Raw genomic sequence first — 18,296 nt, 5'->3', positions numbered from 1 at the left:
CTCTGCCCTGAAGATAATTCTCGCCATCCGCCAGCCCCGAGGCCCCTCCCTCTCCCGTTTAACATAAACAGAACAGCTTGTATTCCATGTCTGAATAGTAAACCTGCTGTCTAAAGTTTGCTTTAATATTTATGCGTTCAGCACTGCTGCCTGTTTCTAAGCTCCATCAAAGCCTTTATTATAAGAGCATTTGAAAATGCTGGGGCAGTAGAGAAGGGAGTTGATGTGAGGACCACCTTTCTCACTCTCTCCAGCCCGACTCACCCTCTTCTTCCTCTCTCCCGCTCTCCCCCAGTTCCCCCACTCCTAGTTCCCCCTTCATCTAGCATCTCGCTTTCTCCTGCATTCTCTCTTCCTTACACACACACGCACACACGCACAGAGCAAAGAGAACTCTTCCCCAAGACCTCTGGGAGGGACCTGTTCAATATTTATAGACTGCTGCAGCAGCTGTAATAACCAGAGGTAGCTGGCACCACCAAGATTTTCTCTAAATAGGATTCTGCTGTGGAAACAAAGAATGAGTAGGGGTAGGGGGTAGAGGGCGAGGGCGCATGGCACAGCTGTGCCGGCTGCCAGGGGTCGTGGAAGAGCACTGGGGCCTCGTCAGACCTGGTTCTGGGCCCGGCTCCGGCTGGCTTGCTGTGGGACGCTGGCCTGTCACCCAGCCTTCAGAGTTGTACTACATTTCTGAGAGCCCTGCCGGTTCTGACATTCTGACCCACTCCACACCTGTGGCCACTGGGGCCCCTTTACCACAGGACATGGCATGTGGAGTCTTAGCCTTCTGGAGCACTTTGTAGCCAGAAGCCCCGGGGGGCTGGGCTGCTCTGGAGCGCTCACCGAGCACTTTTCTCCCCAAAGGATGGAGAGCAGGCCGGGCGGCATATTGTTTAGGGAAGACGATGCCAATTCGGGGACTCGCTCCCCCGCCCACTAGCTCTTCAAGTGCCTTTTTCCCAACTCATATACCCTTTGGTTTGAATCCCAGCCTCTCTACCGTCCCAGAGTTGGGCACGTTGCTCCAGTTCTCTAATAAGCTTCAGTTTCCTCGTCTGCAAACCAGAATGGCTTCTCTGCCTTGTGTGATGCTGCAAAGATCAGATGAGCCACCAGACACACATGCCCAGCACATGCTGCGGAGGAGACAGCCCCTCTTCCACATTGCACCTGTTCCATTCAGCACCCATTTGCAGAGAACAGCGAATCTGATGCTTCCTCCTTCCCCACAGAGAGCCACGGGAGACAGGCCATGGGATGGGTGCTCTGTGTGCTTGGATTTTCTAAGGCCTTGGCGTTTTCTAATCCCCTTGATATGGATTCTGCTTTCCTCTACCTTGTAGGTCTCTAGGAAGAGATTAAGTCCCTACAGGGAAGCTGGCTTGAGTTGGAAAATCACTGCCCCAAAGGATCAGACCGTTTCTCCCCTCCCTCCTGGGTCTGAGAATACATTAGGAGAGCAAAGTGTTAGTTCAATCCATTAAGACTCTTGCTTCCAGACCATGCCTCTGGGGGTATTAAATGCTATAATGGTCATTTCTCTGTCTCCTGGGGCATCAACTACTAGATCATTCACACGTGAGTAAGAGATAACACTTACATATGGCCCTGTAGCTGTCTCCGCAGCCCGGATCCTATTCTCCCATCGCCCCAGCCCTTTCTTTAAGGGGCCTTTAATAGAAGGCCTCACAGCCGTTTGCTGCTGGAGGTGATAGATGTAGCTAACGGAAGAGGATGATTTCCAGGGGGAGACACACAGCTGGCACATGTCTGAATCCCAAATCCCGTTTTCCGGCACATGTCCAAAGTAATAAAGAGAAAGGAGGAAAAATGAAGAAGTGGCAGGAGCAGTTATTCCCCAGCACAGTGGGGGTGGGAGGGAGCAGGGGAGGGGTTGCACACTTGCTTTTCTCTCCCCAATCTTTGTCTGATTCGGCTCAGCAGATGTTTTATTATATAAAAGCCTCTTGTCCAGGGTTCTCTGTTCTACCTGAAGCTGCCCAGTGTGAGGAGTGGGGCGGGGACGCAAGCCATCGCCCTAATCCACTGCTTGGAGAGCTTGTGCACCTCGCCGCACTGATAGTTGGCTCTCAGCCAGACTCTGCTGGGTGTTCAGCCAAAAGTAAGGCACACGCCTCTGCCTTCCTGAAACTCCCCATCTGGAGGGAGAGGAGAACAAATTCAGGGTGGTCTAGAATTCAGGCCTGTGATGGGGACCCTGGCCTGACGACAGGAGCCAGAGGAAGAGAGGACCAGGTAGGCTTCATCAAGAAGATGGCCTTTAAGAGGGACCTACAGGATATGTGGGCTCTCCACACGTGACTCTGCTGGCTTGAGCAAAGGAGCCTCGGGGAAGGAGCTAGTGTGTCTCGAACATCTGTTATTTGCCAAATACTTTCCATACATTTTCAGAGGAGACCCTCCCAAGGTCACTTAGGATTGTGAGTTGGAGACAGGGTTCGAACCCAGCCCACGATGTCACACCATCTTCCCTCTGGGATTGTGGGCAGTGAGAATGCTGGCCTCCCTTCCCTTCTGGCACATTCTGTATCCCTCCTCCTGGGACTCACTATAGGAAGCCCACTCCCCACCCCCATTTCCTGCCCTCCAGTCCCTAAGTTTCACAGCATTTCTGCACCATACGCCCCCACCTCCTAAAACCAGCGTGAGTATATAATTGGAGGGGGGATACTTCTGAAAATGAAATGGAGAGCTACAGGTATTGTGCTGGGGTATGTGGGTTAAGTGGAGCACGTGGTGACCTACGTTGCCACTGTGACGGTGTTCTTTGGAGATCTGTCTTCAGTGTCGTCCTCTGTATCCTCCTCCCTCTTGGAGCATTCTCCTTGCCTTTGTGCTCTGGAACCCCCCTCTCCCGTGGTGGTTCTTTTCTCCCACATCTTCCTGCCACTGAAGACAGGGGAGGGGCATCTCGACACAATTGTTTCTCCCACCTCCCCATTTACCTAAAAACTTCCAGCTCTTTGAATCTCACATCAGGGGACTATACTCTGACCCCTCCTTAGTGGTGCAGCATCTGGTCACCTCATGGGGGGAGTTCGAGGCTTGCTGTCACCTTCTCCACTACTCAGTCATACTTCTTGGTGGTGTCCATATCCACATGTCTCTCTGCCGCCCCACTTCCAGCCTAGCTTCAGAATGCATGTAAGATCTGAAGACTTCCCGTCCCCACTGTGACCTTCTTGGTCCCAGTCACCATCAAATCACATCTCCCTCCTTCTGCCCTTGCCCTCTTCAGGGCATCTCCTGCACAGCCGCTGGAGTAGAGCCCTCCCACAGCTCTGGTCACAGGGGAAAGGCCAGAGTCTTTGCAGCAGCTCATAGGCCCTGTGGTCTGTGCCTGCCCCTTCCCGTCCCCCGTGCGGAGCTCGAGCCACACAGACCTCCACACTCACCCTCCACCGAGCCAAGCGAGCTCCCCGCTCAGTCTTCACTGGCCAGCCCTCTGCCGCTCGCTCGCAGACCTCCCCACAGGAGTTTGCTACACGTCTTCATCACATGTCTGTGAGGCCTTCTGACAGCCCCCGTCTCTGTTATTTACCTGGTTGTTTTCCCATTAGAAAGTAGGCTTCACAAGAGCAGAGATTTTCATCTCTTTTGATCATTACTTTATCCCCATGGCCTCAAATGGTGGTTCTCAGACTTCTGTGCATCATTCCCTGAAGGGCTGGTTCACACGGACTGCGTGGTCTGTAAGTGGGTCTGAGTTGGGCCCCGCAGTCTGCCTTTCTAACAAGTTGCTGCCCGCTGCTGCTGCTGCTGGTCGGGTCACACTCTGACAAACACTGGCCGGTACGAACGTGCCCGTCGCAGGCATCCACTTCTTGTGCGCGGGTGAGGGGTGCGGCTGGGGAGGGCTCTGAGTGAGGACGGGAGAGCTGGGCCCTGATCACTGAGCTTCTCGAATGCAGGACCCAGGAGTTTGGCCCCAGCTGCCCCGGGTTGGGGGGGGTGGTTGGCGTCGAGGTCTTTAGCACAGCCCGTGCCGCAGCAGGAGCAGGATTTAGGGAAGGGCATGTAGGGACCCAGCCGTCCACCTTGGACCCACGCCTCACGCTGCCTTTGTCTCCCCAGAGTATGCAGAGAACATCGGTGATGGCCGGAGCCCGGAGTTCCGGGAGAACGAGCAGAAGCGCATCCTCGGCTTGCTGGAGAACTTCTAGAAACCCCTTGGCCTCAGGCAGCATGGACTCTCTGGGCCTCCATCCCAGAAAGTTTTTACACGGCTCAATGTGACTTTTGGACAAATTAAAGCTAGTTTTGGTATTCCTGGCTGGCATTCTTTGTAGCAGGGCAATACCCTCTGCTCTTTCCCTGGCTCTTTCCCAGTGGCTGTCCGGGGACACCTCTGAGGAAGCTCAGTGGTGGGCCTCACTCTCCCTGGGAGGGATCCGAGGCCCAGTGAGCATCTCAGTGAGCCAGCGGCGCAGCACACCATGGCCGCGCAGCTGCTCCGTGGTCTTGCAGGGAAGGGGAGCACACGGACTAGTGACCTCTCTGGTCCAGCCCTGACCCCAACGGTGACACAAGGCATGTGGCTCGGGCGGAAGCAGCCCTGGAAGCTTCCATGGCCCAGCGAGGCCCCTGCCACCCAGAGCACAGACCTTGGAACAGCATCCCGGACCCTGGCATCCATCGGAGCCACTGGTCGGGAGGGGAGCATGAACAAACACATCCTCATTGGGCCCCACCCCGGGATGATGAGATTGGGATCTGGGCTATGGCCGGGTGCCGAGCTGGGCAGCTCCATGCGTCAGGGTTAGTGCCACTGCTGGAAGGAAACAGGCCTTGGGCCCAAATACGCACCTGCCAGTTTACCTTCCTTCCTCTGCAGTGGAGGGGTGGTTCTTGGAGGGGGGTGAGCGGTGTCATCTGAGCATGCCACACGTAGTGGGAACCTTAGAAGTAGGATTTCCTTTGTTCTTCCCCCCACATGCTGGGGCTTCAGCATTGGAGTCCCATTCATTTTACACAGGGTGTGAGAAAATGTCTCTCCTCCTTTACGGAAGTCAGCGGGCCGTTAGCATGATTTTAGCGTGTCCCAAAGAAAAGCGTCCTCATGAGCGAGGTAGAGGATGAGCCAGTTCAGAAAAGCGGCATTTCATTAAAATGGCCCAGGGTCAGCACATAGGCTACGGGGCTGCCGCACACCCTGCCTGTGCCTGTGGCCAACACTGCCAGGAGGCCCAGCTCTTCTCATCGAGCCCCGAGTATAGGGCTGCGGGCGGCCCCCACCATCTGGCCACAGTCAGCGAGCCGGGGGAGACCCGGTTGCCATTCCAGGCAGCCGCCCAAGGGGACGCCGAATAAGATGGCACCTGCGTCATGCCCAGTGTCGGGCAGCTGGGAAGGCATCGAGTAAGACCACCCTGCCCTCCTGGTGCTCTTGTCAGCCCAGCGGGAAACGGGACAGCGTGCCCATGCTTGTTGTGGGGTGGGTGTTGCCCCAGGACCTAGCCAGAATCAGAATGGCCTTATAGTGTTGCTTTGGATTTAGGTGTTTGGTGTTTTTATTTCACTTTCCTGTAACTACGGTAGTGCCCGTGTATCAAACACCTGCTGTGTGTTTCTTGCTGTGCATCCGTTCTTTTAACATGCGCGACAGCCCTGCTGGCATCGTTACCCCCCACTCACAGGAGCGGACGCTGGGGTCCCAGGGAGGGTGAGGGACTTGTGCGAGATCCTGGGCCCGAGAAGCAGCGGCACCTGCGTTCACAGCCGTGTCTGCCTGCCTGTGCAGGCTGCGCGCTCCCCTCCACCCGCTGCTTTGTCTGGGAGACCACCACGGATCACTGACGGACATGACACTTCGATTGGTTCCACTGTCGATATGTGGTGTAATGAATTCACAAAGAATAAAGCATGTCCAGATGTAACCTGCAGAATCAGAGACTTCTTGAATTAAGGATGATACTTCGGAGAGCATTATTCCTTCAGCATTATCCTCTTCCTTAAATTCTCTTTGTTTTTAGCCCAGTGAGGCTTGTACACGGTACGGGAGTTCAAAATTCGACAGAAAGGTAGGCAGCCAGCCGTCTCCTCTCCCACACCCAGACCCCTAGACCCCCCTTCCGCTGGAGGCAGCCACTGTCGCCTGGTCGTCCATCCAGAGTTCTGTCCAGCCGCCTTCTCCCGAGACTCTAGGTTTCCCAGAAGCGCGTCAGAAGCCAGCACGGAAGAGAGGGTGGGCCGGGCTCGGGGCCGCTCATCCCGCTTCAACCACAGTCCCTCCACTCCGCCTTGCTTCCCACGTGGGGGTGCCTCCTGGGGTTTGACAAGTCCCTCTGCCGAAAGGAGGTTTCAACTCCTGTCTTCACTTTACAAATGAGGAAGTGGGCCCCCTTTTCTATCAGTTTTGTGACAGGAGGCTTTGGGTGGGGGGGGACATGAGGTATAATCCCTTAGGATTCAGAAGGGGGTTGTAGTTCAGAGGTGCTGCAGGGACTGGGAAGACGGAATGAGGAGAAATCTTGACCCTCTGCTTTCTGATTTTAACAACCACTGCACAGGGCTAAGAAAAGGTGTTAGAAACAAGGTAAAGATACTCATTACTAACCTTGCTAACCCATCGGCTCCTGGGGTGTGTCTGCTCATTGCTGAGACCCTCTCTGCCTCGTCAAGCAGCCCCAACCCCTCCAGAAGGACTTCTTGGGCATCCAGTAAAGGCCACCTATGCCATATGAAGTTCTGAACTTGACTTCCACGTCTGTCCACTGTTGGGGCTCCCAAACTCTTCCCTTCAAGCAAAGCCTCCCCATGGCCATCCTTGTGCCCACAGCTGCGTGGTACCGGCACCCACCATCCCAGCAGGGCGGTATGCCTTTTCCTATCCAAACACGGCAGTAAAGTAGCCTTTAAGTAGGATTAGAATTTCTTCACGAGGAAAGCGAGGATGTCACGTACCTCTTCCCTCACAGCCTGCTGCTCTGCGCTGGTCCGCACGCCTGAGTTCAGTGGCAGCGAGATGGGTCATGTCTAATTTAAAGAGATTGTTAGGCTACACTCCTCCTTTATCTGGGGGGGAGCGCTTTGTCGGGGGAGCTAGAAGCCACCCTTCTCGGGTCACCCCCAACCAGAGCACCCATGCCCGGGGGGCATCCTCTGCCATTACCAAGAGCATCTAATTTAGTGTTGACAGAGAGGCAAGACTCACTTTCCTAAAGGCAAAAACTTCCTGATTAGATTTTCTTACCCAACAGCAAAGGTAAGAGCAGAACCACAGTCTTCAACCTGTCTTCCTCCTTGGTCCACATGGAAAGTGGCTGGTGTCCCAGCGCTGGGCCTCCCTTCTCGGGGCTGCGGAAAAGACAGGTGCTCCCCTAGCCACCTTTTTCTTGATCAGGTGACGCATGCCCTTGGTGTAAACTTGAGAAGGTCCGCGAGGGCATTCCGTGTGTGATACCCCCACCCCCACCCCACCCCCGCAGCGCCCTTCCCCAGAAGAAGCCACTGCTGAATAGCCAGACTGTCCTTTCAGGGATGTGTTTTTAAGTGAATAAAAACGTATTTAACACAAACGGGAGCATATCATGCCCTCCGTCCTGCGCCTTTTTGTTCGCTCTCCACCCGCCGTACGCACCCAGTGGCCCCACTCCCGTCACTGAGCTCGACCGTGGCAGGGGCACACGTGATTCCACTAATCACATTCAGGGACTTTGGGGTGTCTCCAGTCTTTGGCCGTTAAAATGCTGCAGTGAACATCCTTGGCCATTTCACACACGTGTGAGTTTAAACTCCCAAGCAGAATTGCTGAGTCAGAATGTGCGTTTTCCCCTGTGATACCTGCTGCCACGTGGCCCGCCCTCCATCGACGGCCCATGGGCCCCCCGCACTCCCCCCACCGAGCACGGCGCCCGCCCTGGCGTCTCTGCCTGTCTGATGGCGACGGTGGTTGCGTCTTGGATTTCTCCTAGGAGTGAAGTCATCTAGTGTTTTAGAAGGATGGATTGATTGCACATGGACGTATTAGCTAGTACTCATCGAGCCCATTCTGTGAGCTCGTGCTTCTGTCCAATCAGTTCATGGCACCCTCATTACTAAGGGTAAATACTTTGTCATCAGCCCCCTTTCACAGATGACACGAGACGCCAGGGCCTATGGCTTACAAAGTGACAAATCTGGGCCCAGAACAGAAGCAGACTAGCTCTGAATTCCATACTCCGGACCTCAGAGCCGCCCTGTCTCCCAACCAACTGGCAGAGAAGGGGCTCGAGGGAGGTTGGAGAGTGGCAGCAGGCCGCTGGGGAGCCCCCTGCCCCGTTCTCTCCATACAGAATGCATCAGAGGCAGAAGCCTTTGGTGCACTTGTGCAGGAAGCCCCAGAGAAGCAGCCCGTTTGATGGCCTTGTGACGGGAGCCCACGGTGGCTGTGCAGGCAGGCCCCTGCTCCCTGAGCCCCTCGCTCCCACATCTGGGCAGCTGGCTGCGACACTTGCCTGGGTGGGGGGCCCAAGGCCAGGTTTCCTGGCTGGAGATGGGCAATCACATGAGGGTGGCCCTGGCTGCTCCACCATGCGAAGGGGGAAGTCCAAGGAACATCTGGAAGGTTAGGCTTTCTCTCTGCAGTAATGGGGAGGAGGAGCCGCCTTCTAGCAGCTTGTAGTGAGGATCCTTGCGTACCTTCCCCCATCTACTTGCCCCTCACCTGTCCACTGAGCTCTGACTCCTCTTCTGCACCCCCCAACCCATGTTACGTGTCACTGTAACCTCCCAGCGCACGTCTTCCTGCTCCCCACCACCCCCAACCCTGTCCGCTGCACACCTGCTCTGGACGGAGCCTCATGCTGGGCACAGGGGCTGTGCACCCCAGCCTGAAGTTAACTCCCCACAGTTGCCCAACAGGGTGTCCCAAGGAAGCGATAATGAGCTTTAAGAGATGCAAGGGACAGAGAGGGTCCCCAAATCTGACAGGAGGGATCAGGAAAGCCAGGACAGTGCGCCATATCTGTTATCTCGAGTGATGTTCACAGGGGTCTTAAGAGGGCCATGAGTCTCAAAAAATAAGAGGTAGAAAGTCCTTCGAGACAGAGGGAATCGCACAGGCAAAGGGGCAGAGGCCGGGTAAAACGGGCCTTTAGGGATGCTGAGACTGCTCTGAGGTCCCTAGGGCAAGGGCTGAATGAGCTCCTGTCCATGGCAGAACCCGGCAGAATCACACACATGTGGATTCCTTTGCTTTCTGGGAGCTTGGCGTCACGTCTAGTCACAGAGCTTGTTCTAGGACGCATGGCCTCCCCTTCCTGCAGGCTCCCCTAGTCCTCGAATGATGCAGAAACAGATTCTGACCCCTGAAGCAAGATCTGACCTCCCAAGTTTGTCTGGGAAGTAACCAGGCCCCAGATAATGCTGGTGACAGCTGAGCGACAAGCAAGGCCTCGGCCCCTAAGGCAGCAGGAAGGCTGCAGGAGGCCCCCAGGGAATGGATGGGAAAAGGCACCAGAGGTAGGGGCTGCAGAAGCTGGGACCTAGGTCTGGCCACTGCCGAGGAAGCTCCAGCTCGTGGGTGGGGCCCCAGTGAGTGGCCCAGACTGGAAATGCCACGGAGCAGAAGAGCAGGACACTGGGGCCTCAAGCCCAGCCTCCTTCAGACAAGACCACAGCCCTCACCTCTTAGAGTCTCGGCTCTCCTTCATTCCAGGACTGAACGAGAGGGTCTCTGAGGGGTCAGCCTGTGGAAATCCACCTGCAACCAGCTCGGGGCACCCCCCACATCAGCTACTCAACACCCACCGTAAGCTGTGTGGGGAACAATACAGGTGTTGTTGCTGGCCTCAAGGAGCTCCTGGGACAGACGGAGAGACAATAAACAGGTAAACAAAGAATGTGTAATGGGGAGTTCTGAAAGGGATAGCGCCATCATTCTCCAGAAAAGAGCCAGGAGCCATGTGCCTGGACCCCTACGTGAGGCAGGGTCTGCTGGGGCAGCAGACCAGGGAGGGAGACAGGGGCCAGATCTGAGGGCCCTGAGGCCCATGGAGCAGTTTGGGCCAGGAAGGAACGCCATCTGAGTTTTGAAAAGATTCCTTTGCTTGATGGAGGACTCGTCGTGGACAACAGCGTGGGAGCAGGAGCCCCAAGAAGAGGCTGGGGCACACTCCCAAGGAGGAGAAGCTGGTGCTGGGGGCCAGGAGGAGGTGGCCTGTGGGGACAGGCTGAGGCAGAACCACGGGTCACCATGCAGGGAGGGGCCCCTGCCCCCAGAGCCTTTCCCCAGCACCGAGGGCTGGGATCCACTTAATGGCCCAGCCAGAGGCAGGTGGGGCCGCCCGAGAGCGCTGCTCAGTATATAAATATCTTTAATGAATAAATAGAAGTGCTTTTAGGGCTGGCGGAGTCCTATCATTTCCACCTGCCATAAAATTTCATTAGAAGCAGGCGCTGCAGGGGGAGAGGAATGGCTGCAATGAATCTGCCCACCCACCCCCCCGCCCCGCCTCCACGCTGCGCCCACTCAGCCCCGCTCCATGGAGAATCCAGACCCAGGCCCTCCTCCCCGAGCATTCCTGGGACCCCCACCCCACCACGGAAGTCTGGTCTTTTCCTGCCCCAGCACAGTGCCCCCAACCCCACTAGAACAGGCAAGAAGCAGCAGTGGGCAGGGACCTCACTCCCCTCGGGAATCAGACACAGCAATTCCTGCCCCCCCCACTTCCAGCCCCTCCCAGGATGGCAGAGACTTCACCCCCTCCCCACTAGTGCAGTTGAGGTGGGTTTCAGAGAAGACAGTAACCAATGCTGCTGAATTCCAGGAACAACAGAGCTGAAGGAAAGCATGCCTGGGGTCAGACCGTTTTACAAATGAGAAAACAAGAGGCCCAAGAAAGTAGGGGACTGTCCCGCGATCACTCACGATCAGCAGATCCAGCCCTCCCAAATGTGGCAGGGGCTCCTTTATTGAGCACCATCTAAATGCCATGACAGACCACCATGCTCGTCTCTCCATCACCAGAGTGTAGGGAGGAGGCAAAGAAATGGCGCCGTACCATTTTACAGATGAGAACACTTGAGGCCCAGAGAGAAGTAGGATCCAGGTCACCGCCCGTGTCAGCGACAGCCAGATGAAAGTCTGTCTCGGCCCGACCACAGCTGCCTTTCTCTCCTTTATGCAAATGTTCTGTTCTTTTTTGAGGCCTTCCAAAGACTGGAGTAGAAAACGTACCGATTGCCTACTACGTGCCAGGTAGTCTCCAAACTGAAGGCCACCATCCCCAGCCCCTGGCTGCATCCCGGGGGCATCTTCCAAGAATGTTGCCATGCTCACCTCCATTTTATAAATGAGCAAAGGAAGTACAGAGAGGTCAAAGAATGTGTCCAAGGTCACACAGCTGTGTCACGGAGACCGGCTATTTGCTCAAACAGCTGGGGATCCTCAGGCCCCGCCCCCTGGCCCCATGGCCACCCTCCACCCCGCCAGTGGTGTACAGCCGGCAACCCGCCTAGTCCTAGCCCGCGGTTATCAGTTAAGCTCATTAAGTGGCCAGGACAGGACATGGCCCTGGCCAGTTGCCTTCCCTCCTCACCTCACTGCAGCCCTCCTGAGAGCAAGGCCTGAGGACAGGTTTCTGCTTTTACCAGCTGTAAGCCAGTGTCTCTCTGTAATTAAGATGAAAAGATACGCAAGCAAGCTTCACCAGGCTGGCCCCCGGACCGGTGGGCACCGGGCATGGGTGCTGGAGACAGGCTCCCTGGGTTCAAACCCAGCCCTGCTCCTCCCCAGTTGTGCAATCCCCGCTCTGGGCCTCAGCCTCCTCATCTGTAAAATGGGGATAGTGCTCAGTGATACTACTCGCCGTCTCGACCTGAGACAAGCTCATACGTAGAAAGTCCTTGACCAATGGTTAAGTGCTGATCAAGGGTCATACCATCATTAATCGTCATCCTTATGTTAGCGGATTTTCTTGTTCCCTTTCCCCACTAGACGGGGAGCTGATTCATCTTTATTTATAACTTCCAGAATGAACGAGCGAACTTGTGAGGGCATCAGTCCTTCCATCAGCAAACACCCATGCTAAGGTCCTTTAGGAGCAAAGAGTGAGTGTGCCATACCCCACAGCTGTTCTCTAAGGGGCTGGGTGTTGAACCAGAGTGGCGGGGTGGGCCTCACCTGACCACCTGCCCACTGCTTACAGCCTCTCTGGTGCTCCCTCCCCCCAGGCCTTCGTCCGTCCCTGTGTTCCTGCTCTGTGATGATTCTGCTGTCACTCAAGACTCGCCCAGGGCCAGACACTGCCCTCCCTGGGGGCAGGAGCATGGGTCCCGTTCTCATAGGCAGATGCACCCCTCATCAACCAGAACACGACGAGCAGAGGTCCTGAGAACCCCATGCACTTTGCCCTCCGCCCCGAGGCCCCCAGTTCCTTTTTCACCCCCTCTCTGCTCTCCCCAGATCCCCAGGGAGCCTTCCCCAAGCCTGCTTCTCCTGACCTGCCCCGTGAGCTGCCTGAAGGTAGGAGCCGCCTTCCTCCATTTCTCTGCTGAGTGCCCAGCACGAGCCCCTGCAGCATTTCCTCAGCAAATCTTTTCTGAGCACCTACCATGTGCCAGGCCCCATGTGTGGCTGTGGGGTTGGAGAACAAACGAGGCTCCTTGTCCCGCAAACCAGCAAGACAGCTCAAGATGGCCCTGGGAGCTATACACAAAATAAAAGAGAGTGACAGGAAGGAAGAGTAGCTCTTTTAGTCTGGATGGTCAGAGAAGGGCTTTCTGAGGAGGTGATGCTGAGTTGAGACAGAATTGACAAGCAGAGCAGGTGCCAAGGAAAGTTGGGAATAGGATTCTAGGCAGAAGGAAGAACAAGTGCAAAGGTCCTGGGGCAGGAGCATGGTTTGCATATTAAGGAACAGCTAGGTGCCACGTGAATGATGACAGCTAGGTGAATTTGCAGAGATGGGCAGGGAGCGGGCTGTACAGGCCCTTGTTGGTCACAGTGAGGAATTTGGATTTTCTTCCACACACAGTGGGAAACCATGCAAGGGTTTGAAGCAGTGGAGGGAAAAATGATCCCAGGAGTGTGTGGAATATAACAACCCAGTGAAGGAGGGCGAATGGGAGGGGACGGGTGAAGGAAGAGAGGATGAAGGAATGAACAGAAAAGCAAAGGGAAAAGGACCCAGCTGGCTACCTGCATGAAGGAGATGCCACCATAGATGCAGCAGGACCTGGGTCCCTCCTGTCCTTAATCTCTACATCCCTTCTGGCCCACTGTCTGGAGTGGCCGCACCTAGCCCAGGCTCCTGGTGGTCAGAGCGACAGACACAAAGGCACCCTGAGTCAGGGTGGGAAGCGGTGATTCTGGGAACATCTGACCCGAGTCTTGGGAGTTCCTGATGCTTCAGTTCCAGAAGGAGGCAACTGGCCTGGGGATGAAAGGGCAAGGGGAATTTTACCAGGAAAGGAGACAGGAGGGTCTCCCGGGAAAGGCTCTGAGAGGGGCAGAGGCAGAGAGGCGGGAAAGAGCCCAGCTCTGAGCTGGGGGCCTTACAGACCCAAATCCAATTAATTGTCACCACAACTCTGTGAAGGGCAAGCTGCTGTCCCCATTTTACAGATGAGAGAACCGAGGCTTGGGAAAGGGAAGAGGCTGGATAGCCACACAAGTATTCTGGGCGAGAGCTGAATCTTGACCTCAAAGCCCAAGAATCATCAATAAAACGTATCCCAACACTCTTGTGAGGGTTGGGAGTCCTCTTGGCAGGCAGGAGGGACGATACTGTCAAAGACACACACACACACACACACACACACACACACACACACACTGTAGGCATGGCTGAGCAGCTCATTCTTTCTGAGGTATCATGGAGCGCATCGTGATGGAGGTGGCATTTGAATTCAACCGTGTAGGGTGGTGAGATTTTGATGGGTGGGGAGGAGAGGAGATAGAAAACGGGACTGGGAGGTGAACAGGAGTCAAGTTGGGAATGCTCAAAGGCCAAGACCAAGTGGTGGTACTCTATTCAGAAGACACAGTGGGGCCCTGAAGGGCTCTGAACGAATCTGAATGACCCTCCCGTTTCATGCTGAAGGAGAGGGCTGGTGCTGTGGTCTAGGCAGGCCTTGGTGGTAACCTTGAGGATGGGGAGGAGAGAGCATATTTGAAAGCTGTTATGGAGTTAGAGTGGGCCCGACTTGTTTGGGTGGAAGCAGGGGAGCACGGTTACATTCCCGAGGGGGTCAATTAGCTTGGGCACCTCCCCTGGCCAGAGACTAAAGCCATTCATTCACCCACCTCTCTGACCACCTGTCCACCAACCCACGACTCCTCCTTCCTTCCGTCCAGCATGTGTTAGTCTCTTCCTTGGGCCAGTCCCTCTCTTTGTTGGGGGGGAGGGTATGGAAGTGCCTGTGCTGGTCCCTGGCCCTCTGGAGCCCTTCTCCGTCTAATGGGAAGACCACCGTGACTAGAGGCAATCCCAACCCAGCGTGCGGAGAACAGGTGATCAGAGGGCGTGGGGAGAGAAGAGGGGATCACGGGAACTCAGCACAGCCCAGTTCCACCTCCAGAAGGTGGGTTTGCAATGTCATCATCCCAAAGGAGAGTACATTATTAATGTTATTAATTACCATTAATCTAATTAAATGGCAATTACATTTAAGAACACAGTGACAAAAATGCCACCTTGGATTTAAATGGATCCACAAATGACTTTCCATGAGCTCAGCCCACCCCCCACTGCAGCACCGCTGGCTCAGTGGGTGCACGGCCCGCCCGCCTATTTCAGAGTCACCTCGGAGGGATCGCAAGGTCCCACTCCCTTCGTTCCACCAGTGAGCACACTGAGGTCCAGGAAGGGGACAGTACGGGGCCCTGGGCTCACGCCCAAGTCGGTGACAAAGGGAAATTCAAGCCAAGGAGCCGGATTCCACCCCACCTGCCTCCCAACCTGCCCCATCCCTAACAGCCTTTTTTTTTCCTAGGAAAAACAGCTGTCAGAGGCAGCCATCCTGTTACCGATTAAACAAGGCAAATTCTATCGGAACAGAATCAGAGACACCCCTGGACACCTAATTACACAGTCTGGAACGAGAAACATGGGCAGGGGAACAGGAATATGAACAAACAGTGCAGCCGGCGGCAGAGGCTTTCCCCATCGCCAGAAGCTGTCATCTCCCCGAGGCCTCCAGACAGGAGGACGGGGCGCATCTCCTGGTCCTTGAATAAGATCCCCACTCCCAGGAAGGGGCTCCCCAGCTGGAGGAAGGCTGGCAGAGCCCCCCACGCTCCACCTGCTGCCGCCAGTCAGGGCTCCGCGACAAAGGAGCGTGTCGGTGGGAGCCCATCTCAGCGCCCCCTTGGACCCGTGGGGGAACAGGTGTCGTTCTAGGCCTCCAGCAGGCAGGACAGCGAGCTGGGGCAGAGCTGGGCTGGAGCCGCACTGGCTTGGCCTGGGAACTAGGGCTCCATCTCCCAGCTGGAGGGCTGTCCCAGCAGGTTCTGTCCCAGTGGCTGTGCTGGGTGCAGGCGCTGGGCTCGGCTGTCCCCCCATCGTGAGAACCTGTGATTTTATACTGAGCAGGATTGTAAGCTGGGGAGGGCAGGGGCCTTGTGTGATCCTGTTTCCATGTCCCCCACATCAAGAGGCACTGGAGCAGACAGGAACGACTGGGTAATTTCAGGATTCATTTTGCCCTATCCCCCCTGTGTTTATGCTGGTCTTGGGGAGACAGGAATGAACAAAACAGAGGTCCCTGCTCGGGAGGAACCCATGAGCTCGGGGGACACAGACACTGAGCAAGGCCAGACCAATTAGAAGAAGAGAATTAAAAGATGTAACTTTGGATAGAAATAAGTGAGATGCAGGAAACAAGGTGATGGGATGAAGAGTGAATCAAATCAGCCCGGGGGTGGGGGTGGGGACCCCTGGAGATAAGATGCTTCTGGAAGCCCTCTCTTGGGAGATATTTGAGCTGAGACCTGAACAATGAGAAGGGGCAGCCAAGGGCAGAGTTGGGGGGACATTCTAGGTGACTGCAAGACAAATGAACCAGTGCGTGGGTATGTGGGCAAGTGAAGGGAGGCAGAAGGGGGTGCACTGTGGGAAGACAGGCCCAGAGCCCACGGGGTCCCCTCGCTGTCCGCTGCAGGGGGTCACAGTCTCCCCTGAGAGTCCCCCGCAGGCAGAGCACGGCGCCCTCAGTGTGGGCGTCCTTCCTTCCCTCCTCGGGGCGCCGGGCCCTCCCTACTGCAGCGAGCCCAGATGCCACCCCCACGAGGGACCTCCTCTAAGGTGACTCTGCTCATTATTTATTGTTAGTATTATTGGTGTGCCATTAATAATCGTTACCTCTCACCTCCCTCCCTGCTTCTGTCTTTGCATGGCTGCGGTTTGCGTCCTCTGCGTAGGTCACGGAGCCTGAAGACAAGCCTTGGGGCTTTCTGAGCCCCTGGTGATCCATCCCTGTGGGGAGAATGTAAGAGCCACCCATGACTCGTGGCTCTGTCTCTTCAAGGCCATGGGATCTGACTGTGGCCGTCATGCTGCGTGACCTAGAACAAGGCCTGGCCTCCCTGGGCCTCCCTCTCGCCTCCAGCATGGACAGGACCTCGCACCCCTGCCCCAGGTTGCTTCCCATGCACCGACTGTGGATGTCACACAGCAGCCCTGCATGGTAGACTTTGGGTTCTTACCTCTTCCACCCCCTTCACAGAGGCCAGAACTGGGCCTCAGCAGGGTCATGTGGCTCGGCCCACAGACAGTAAGAGGGGCAGAGGGTCCGGCGGAGATGAAAGGGTAGTGATGCTTCAACACAAATTCCCTGATTCCGGTGCCTGTACTGTGGTTTTATAGGTCTTCGTTCTAGAAAATGCGCACTAGAATATTTGGAGACGGTGGTGTACCACATGCTGTGCTTGCAAGTTCCCCCTGAGTTGAAGACAAATTCAAATTTTTTAAAGATTTTAAACGTTCAAAATGTGGAAACAAAACCCAACCAAACCAGGCCCATGATCCTTCCACGCTGGGCTCAGTGTTCAGGCCTAGCCGGGCCAGCCTAGAGATGGGGACCCCTTTTGGACTCATTGCCTACATGCAAAGAGGGAGATGGTATTTGATCCCTGACTTTGCAAACAAGGAAACAGAAGTTCAGAGTCGCCAAGGCATTTTCTGAGGACGTACAACCAGGATGTGGCCGTGCGCCCGCCCACGAGGAGCTCCTCATCTGGTGGGGCAGATAGCCCAGAGGGAAGGGAGCCTGAGGGAGGCTGAGGGGTGCAGGGTGGCCCCTGGGAAGAGGGGTGCTGGATGCCAGGGCACTGGGCCATTGTACCCCCCACCCCTGTCCTTTAGAGCCCTTGGGCCTCCCTGGAGGAAAGAGGAAGCGAGGCTCCCACCCCCCCCCAGTCAAGGGCTGATTGATCTGCCACGGTCCCTGGAGCAGGGACCCACGTCCGCACCTCGAGCTGCTGCGTGTTTTCTTGTCTCTGATTGTAAACAGATTTGACTAAAGAGGTAAATTAGAAGTTAATTAGAGAGAACATGATTGATGAGGCAGTTCGCCGTGATTGGGAGGCGTGGAAAGGAGGGGGCTCCCTGCACGGATGGGAGGGGGAAGGGGTGCAGGAGGAGACAGTCACAGGCCCATGGATGGCGGGCCACCCGGTGGGGTGAGGGGGGCTGCTCAAGCCTGCCCTTTCCCTTGGGTACATGGGTCCATCCAGGGAGCACACCACACCACCTGTGACTGGGGGCCGGGCGCTTGCTGGACTCTGGGGGTGAAGCAGCCTAACTGTTCTGTGTGCACCCCGAACTTTCATCATCCTGGATGTGCAGGCCGGGCGGGGCGGGTGCTACTGCTTATCACGCACGTACACCACTCCAGGCCCCATGCATCTTCTCAAGACATCGCGAGTTCGAAGCTCTTCCTCTGTGTCCTGGATTACGCCCCCTGAGAGATTCAGAGAGCTGAAGCAACTTGCCCGAGGTCACACAGCTAATATGAACAGAGCGGAGACTGACCTCCTGAGCCTGTGCCTTTCTGAGTTCTAGGCCGGGTGCCCAGTCATGAGTCCGAATGCTCAGGCAATACGAGGGTTTTCCCTATGGCCCCCTGATTACACACCTCCAGCAGTGGTGAGCTCACTTTCTCCCAAGGCAGCCTGTCCCGCGGCCAGGCAGCTCTGGCTAGGGAAGCGTTTGTCTTTGCGTGGACCTAGTCTAACCCTCCCCAGACCCACCTCCAGGGCTCTGCCACCTGCCCGCCTCCTTCACATCCCAAAATAAAGACCCCCAAGGGGCGGGGAAGCCTTCCAAGTCTCGCCCAAGCCCCTCATCCTCCTG

The 18,296-nt window shown here is 55.9% G+C and overlaps 1 protein-coding gene across 1 annotated transcript in view; it reads left to right on the top strand.

Moving 5' to 3' along the window:
- Positions 1 to 4,287, top strand: part of CTNNBL1 (catenin beta like 1) — a 158,203-nt gene extending 153,916 nt beyond the window's left edge. The window contains exon 16 of the mRNA XM_032845811.1: positions 4,096 to 4,287. Coding sequence (XP_032701702.1) covers positions 4,096 to 4,184 — 89 coding nt within the window. The 3' untranslated portion in view covers positions 4,185 to 4,287. The remainder of the gene's footprint in view (positions 1 to 4,095) is intronic.
- The last annotated feature ends 14,009 nt before the right edge of the window (positions 4,288 to 18,296 follow it).

Source organism: Lontra canadensis, unplaced genomic scaffold (assembly GCF_010015895.1).
Source record: "Lontra canadensis isolate GAN:19392208 unplaced genomic scaffold, GSC_riverotter_1.0 scaffold169, whole genome shotgun sequence".
In the NCBI taxonomy this organism is placed as follows: Eukaryota; Metazoa; Chordata; class Mammalia; order Carnivora; family Mustelidae; genus Lontra; species Lontra canadensis.
Note: the sequence above shows the minus strand (reverse complement) of the source record. Positions and strands in the feature narration are given on the sequence as shown.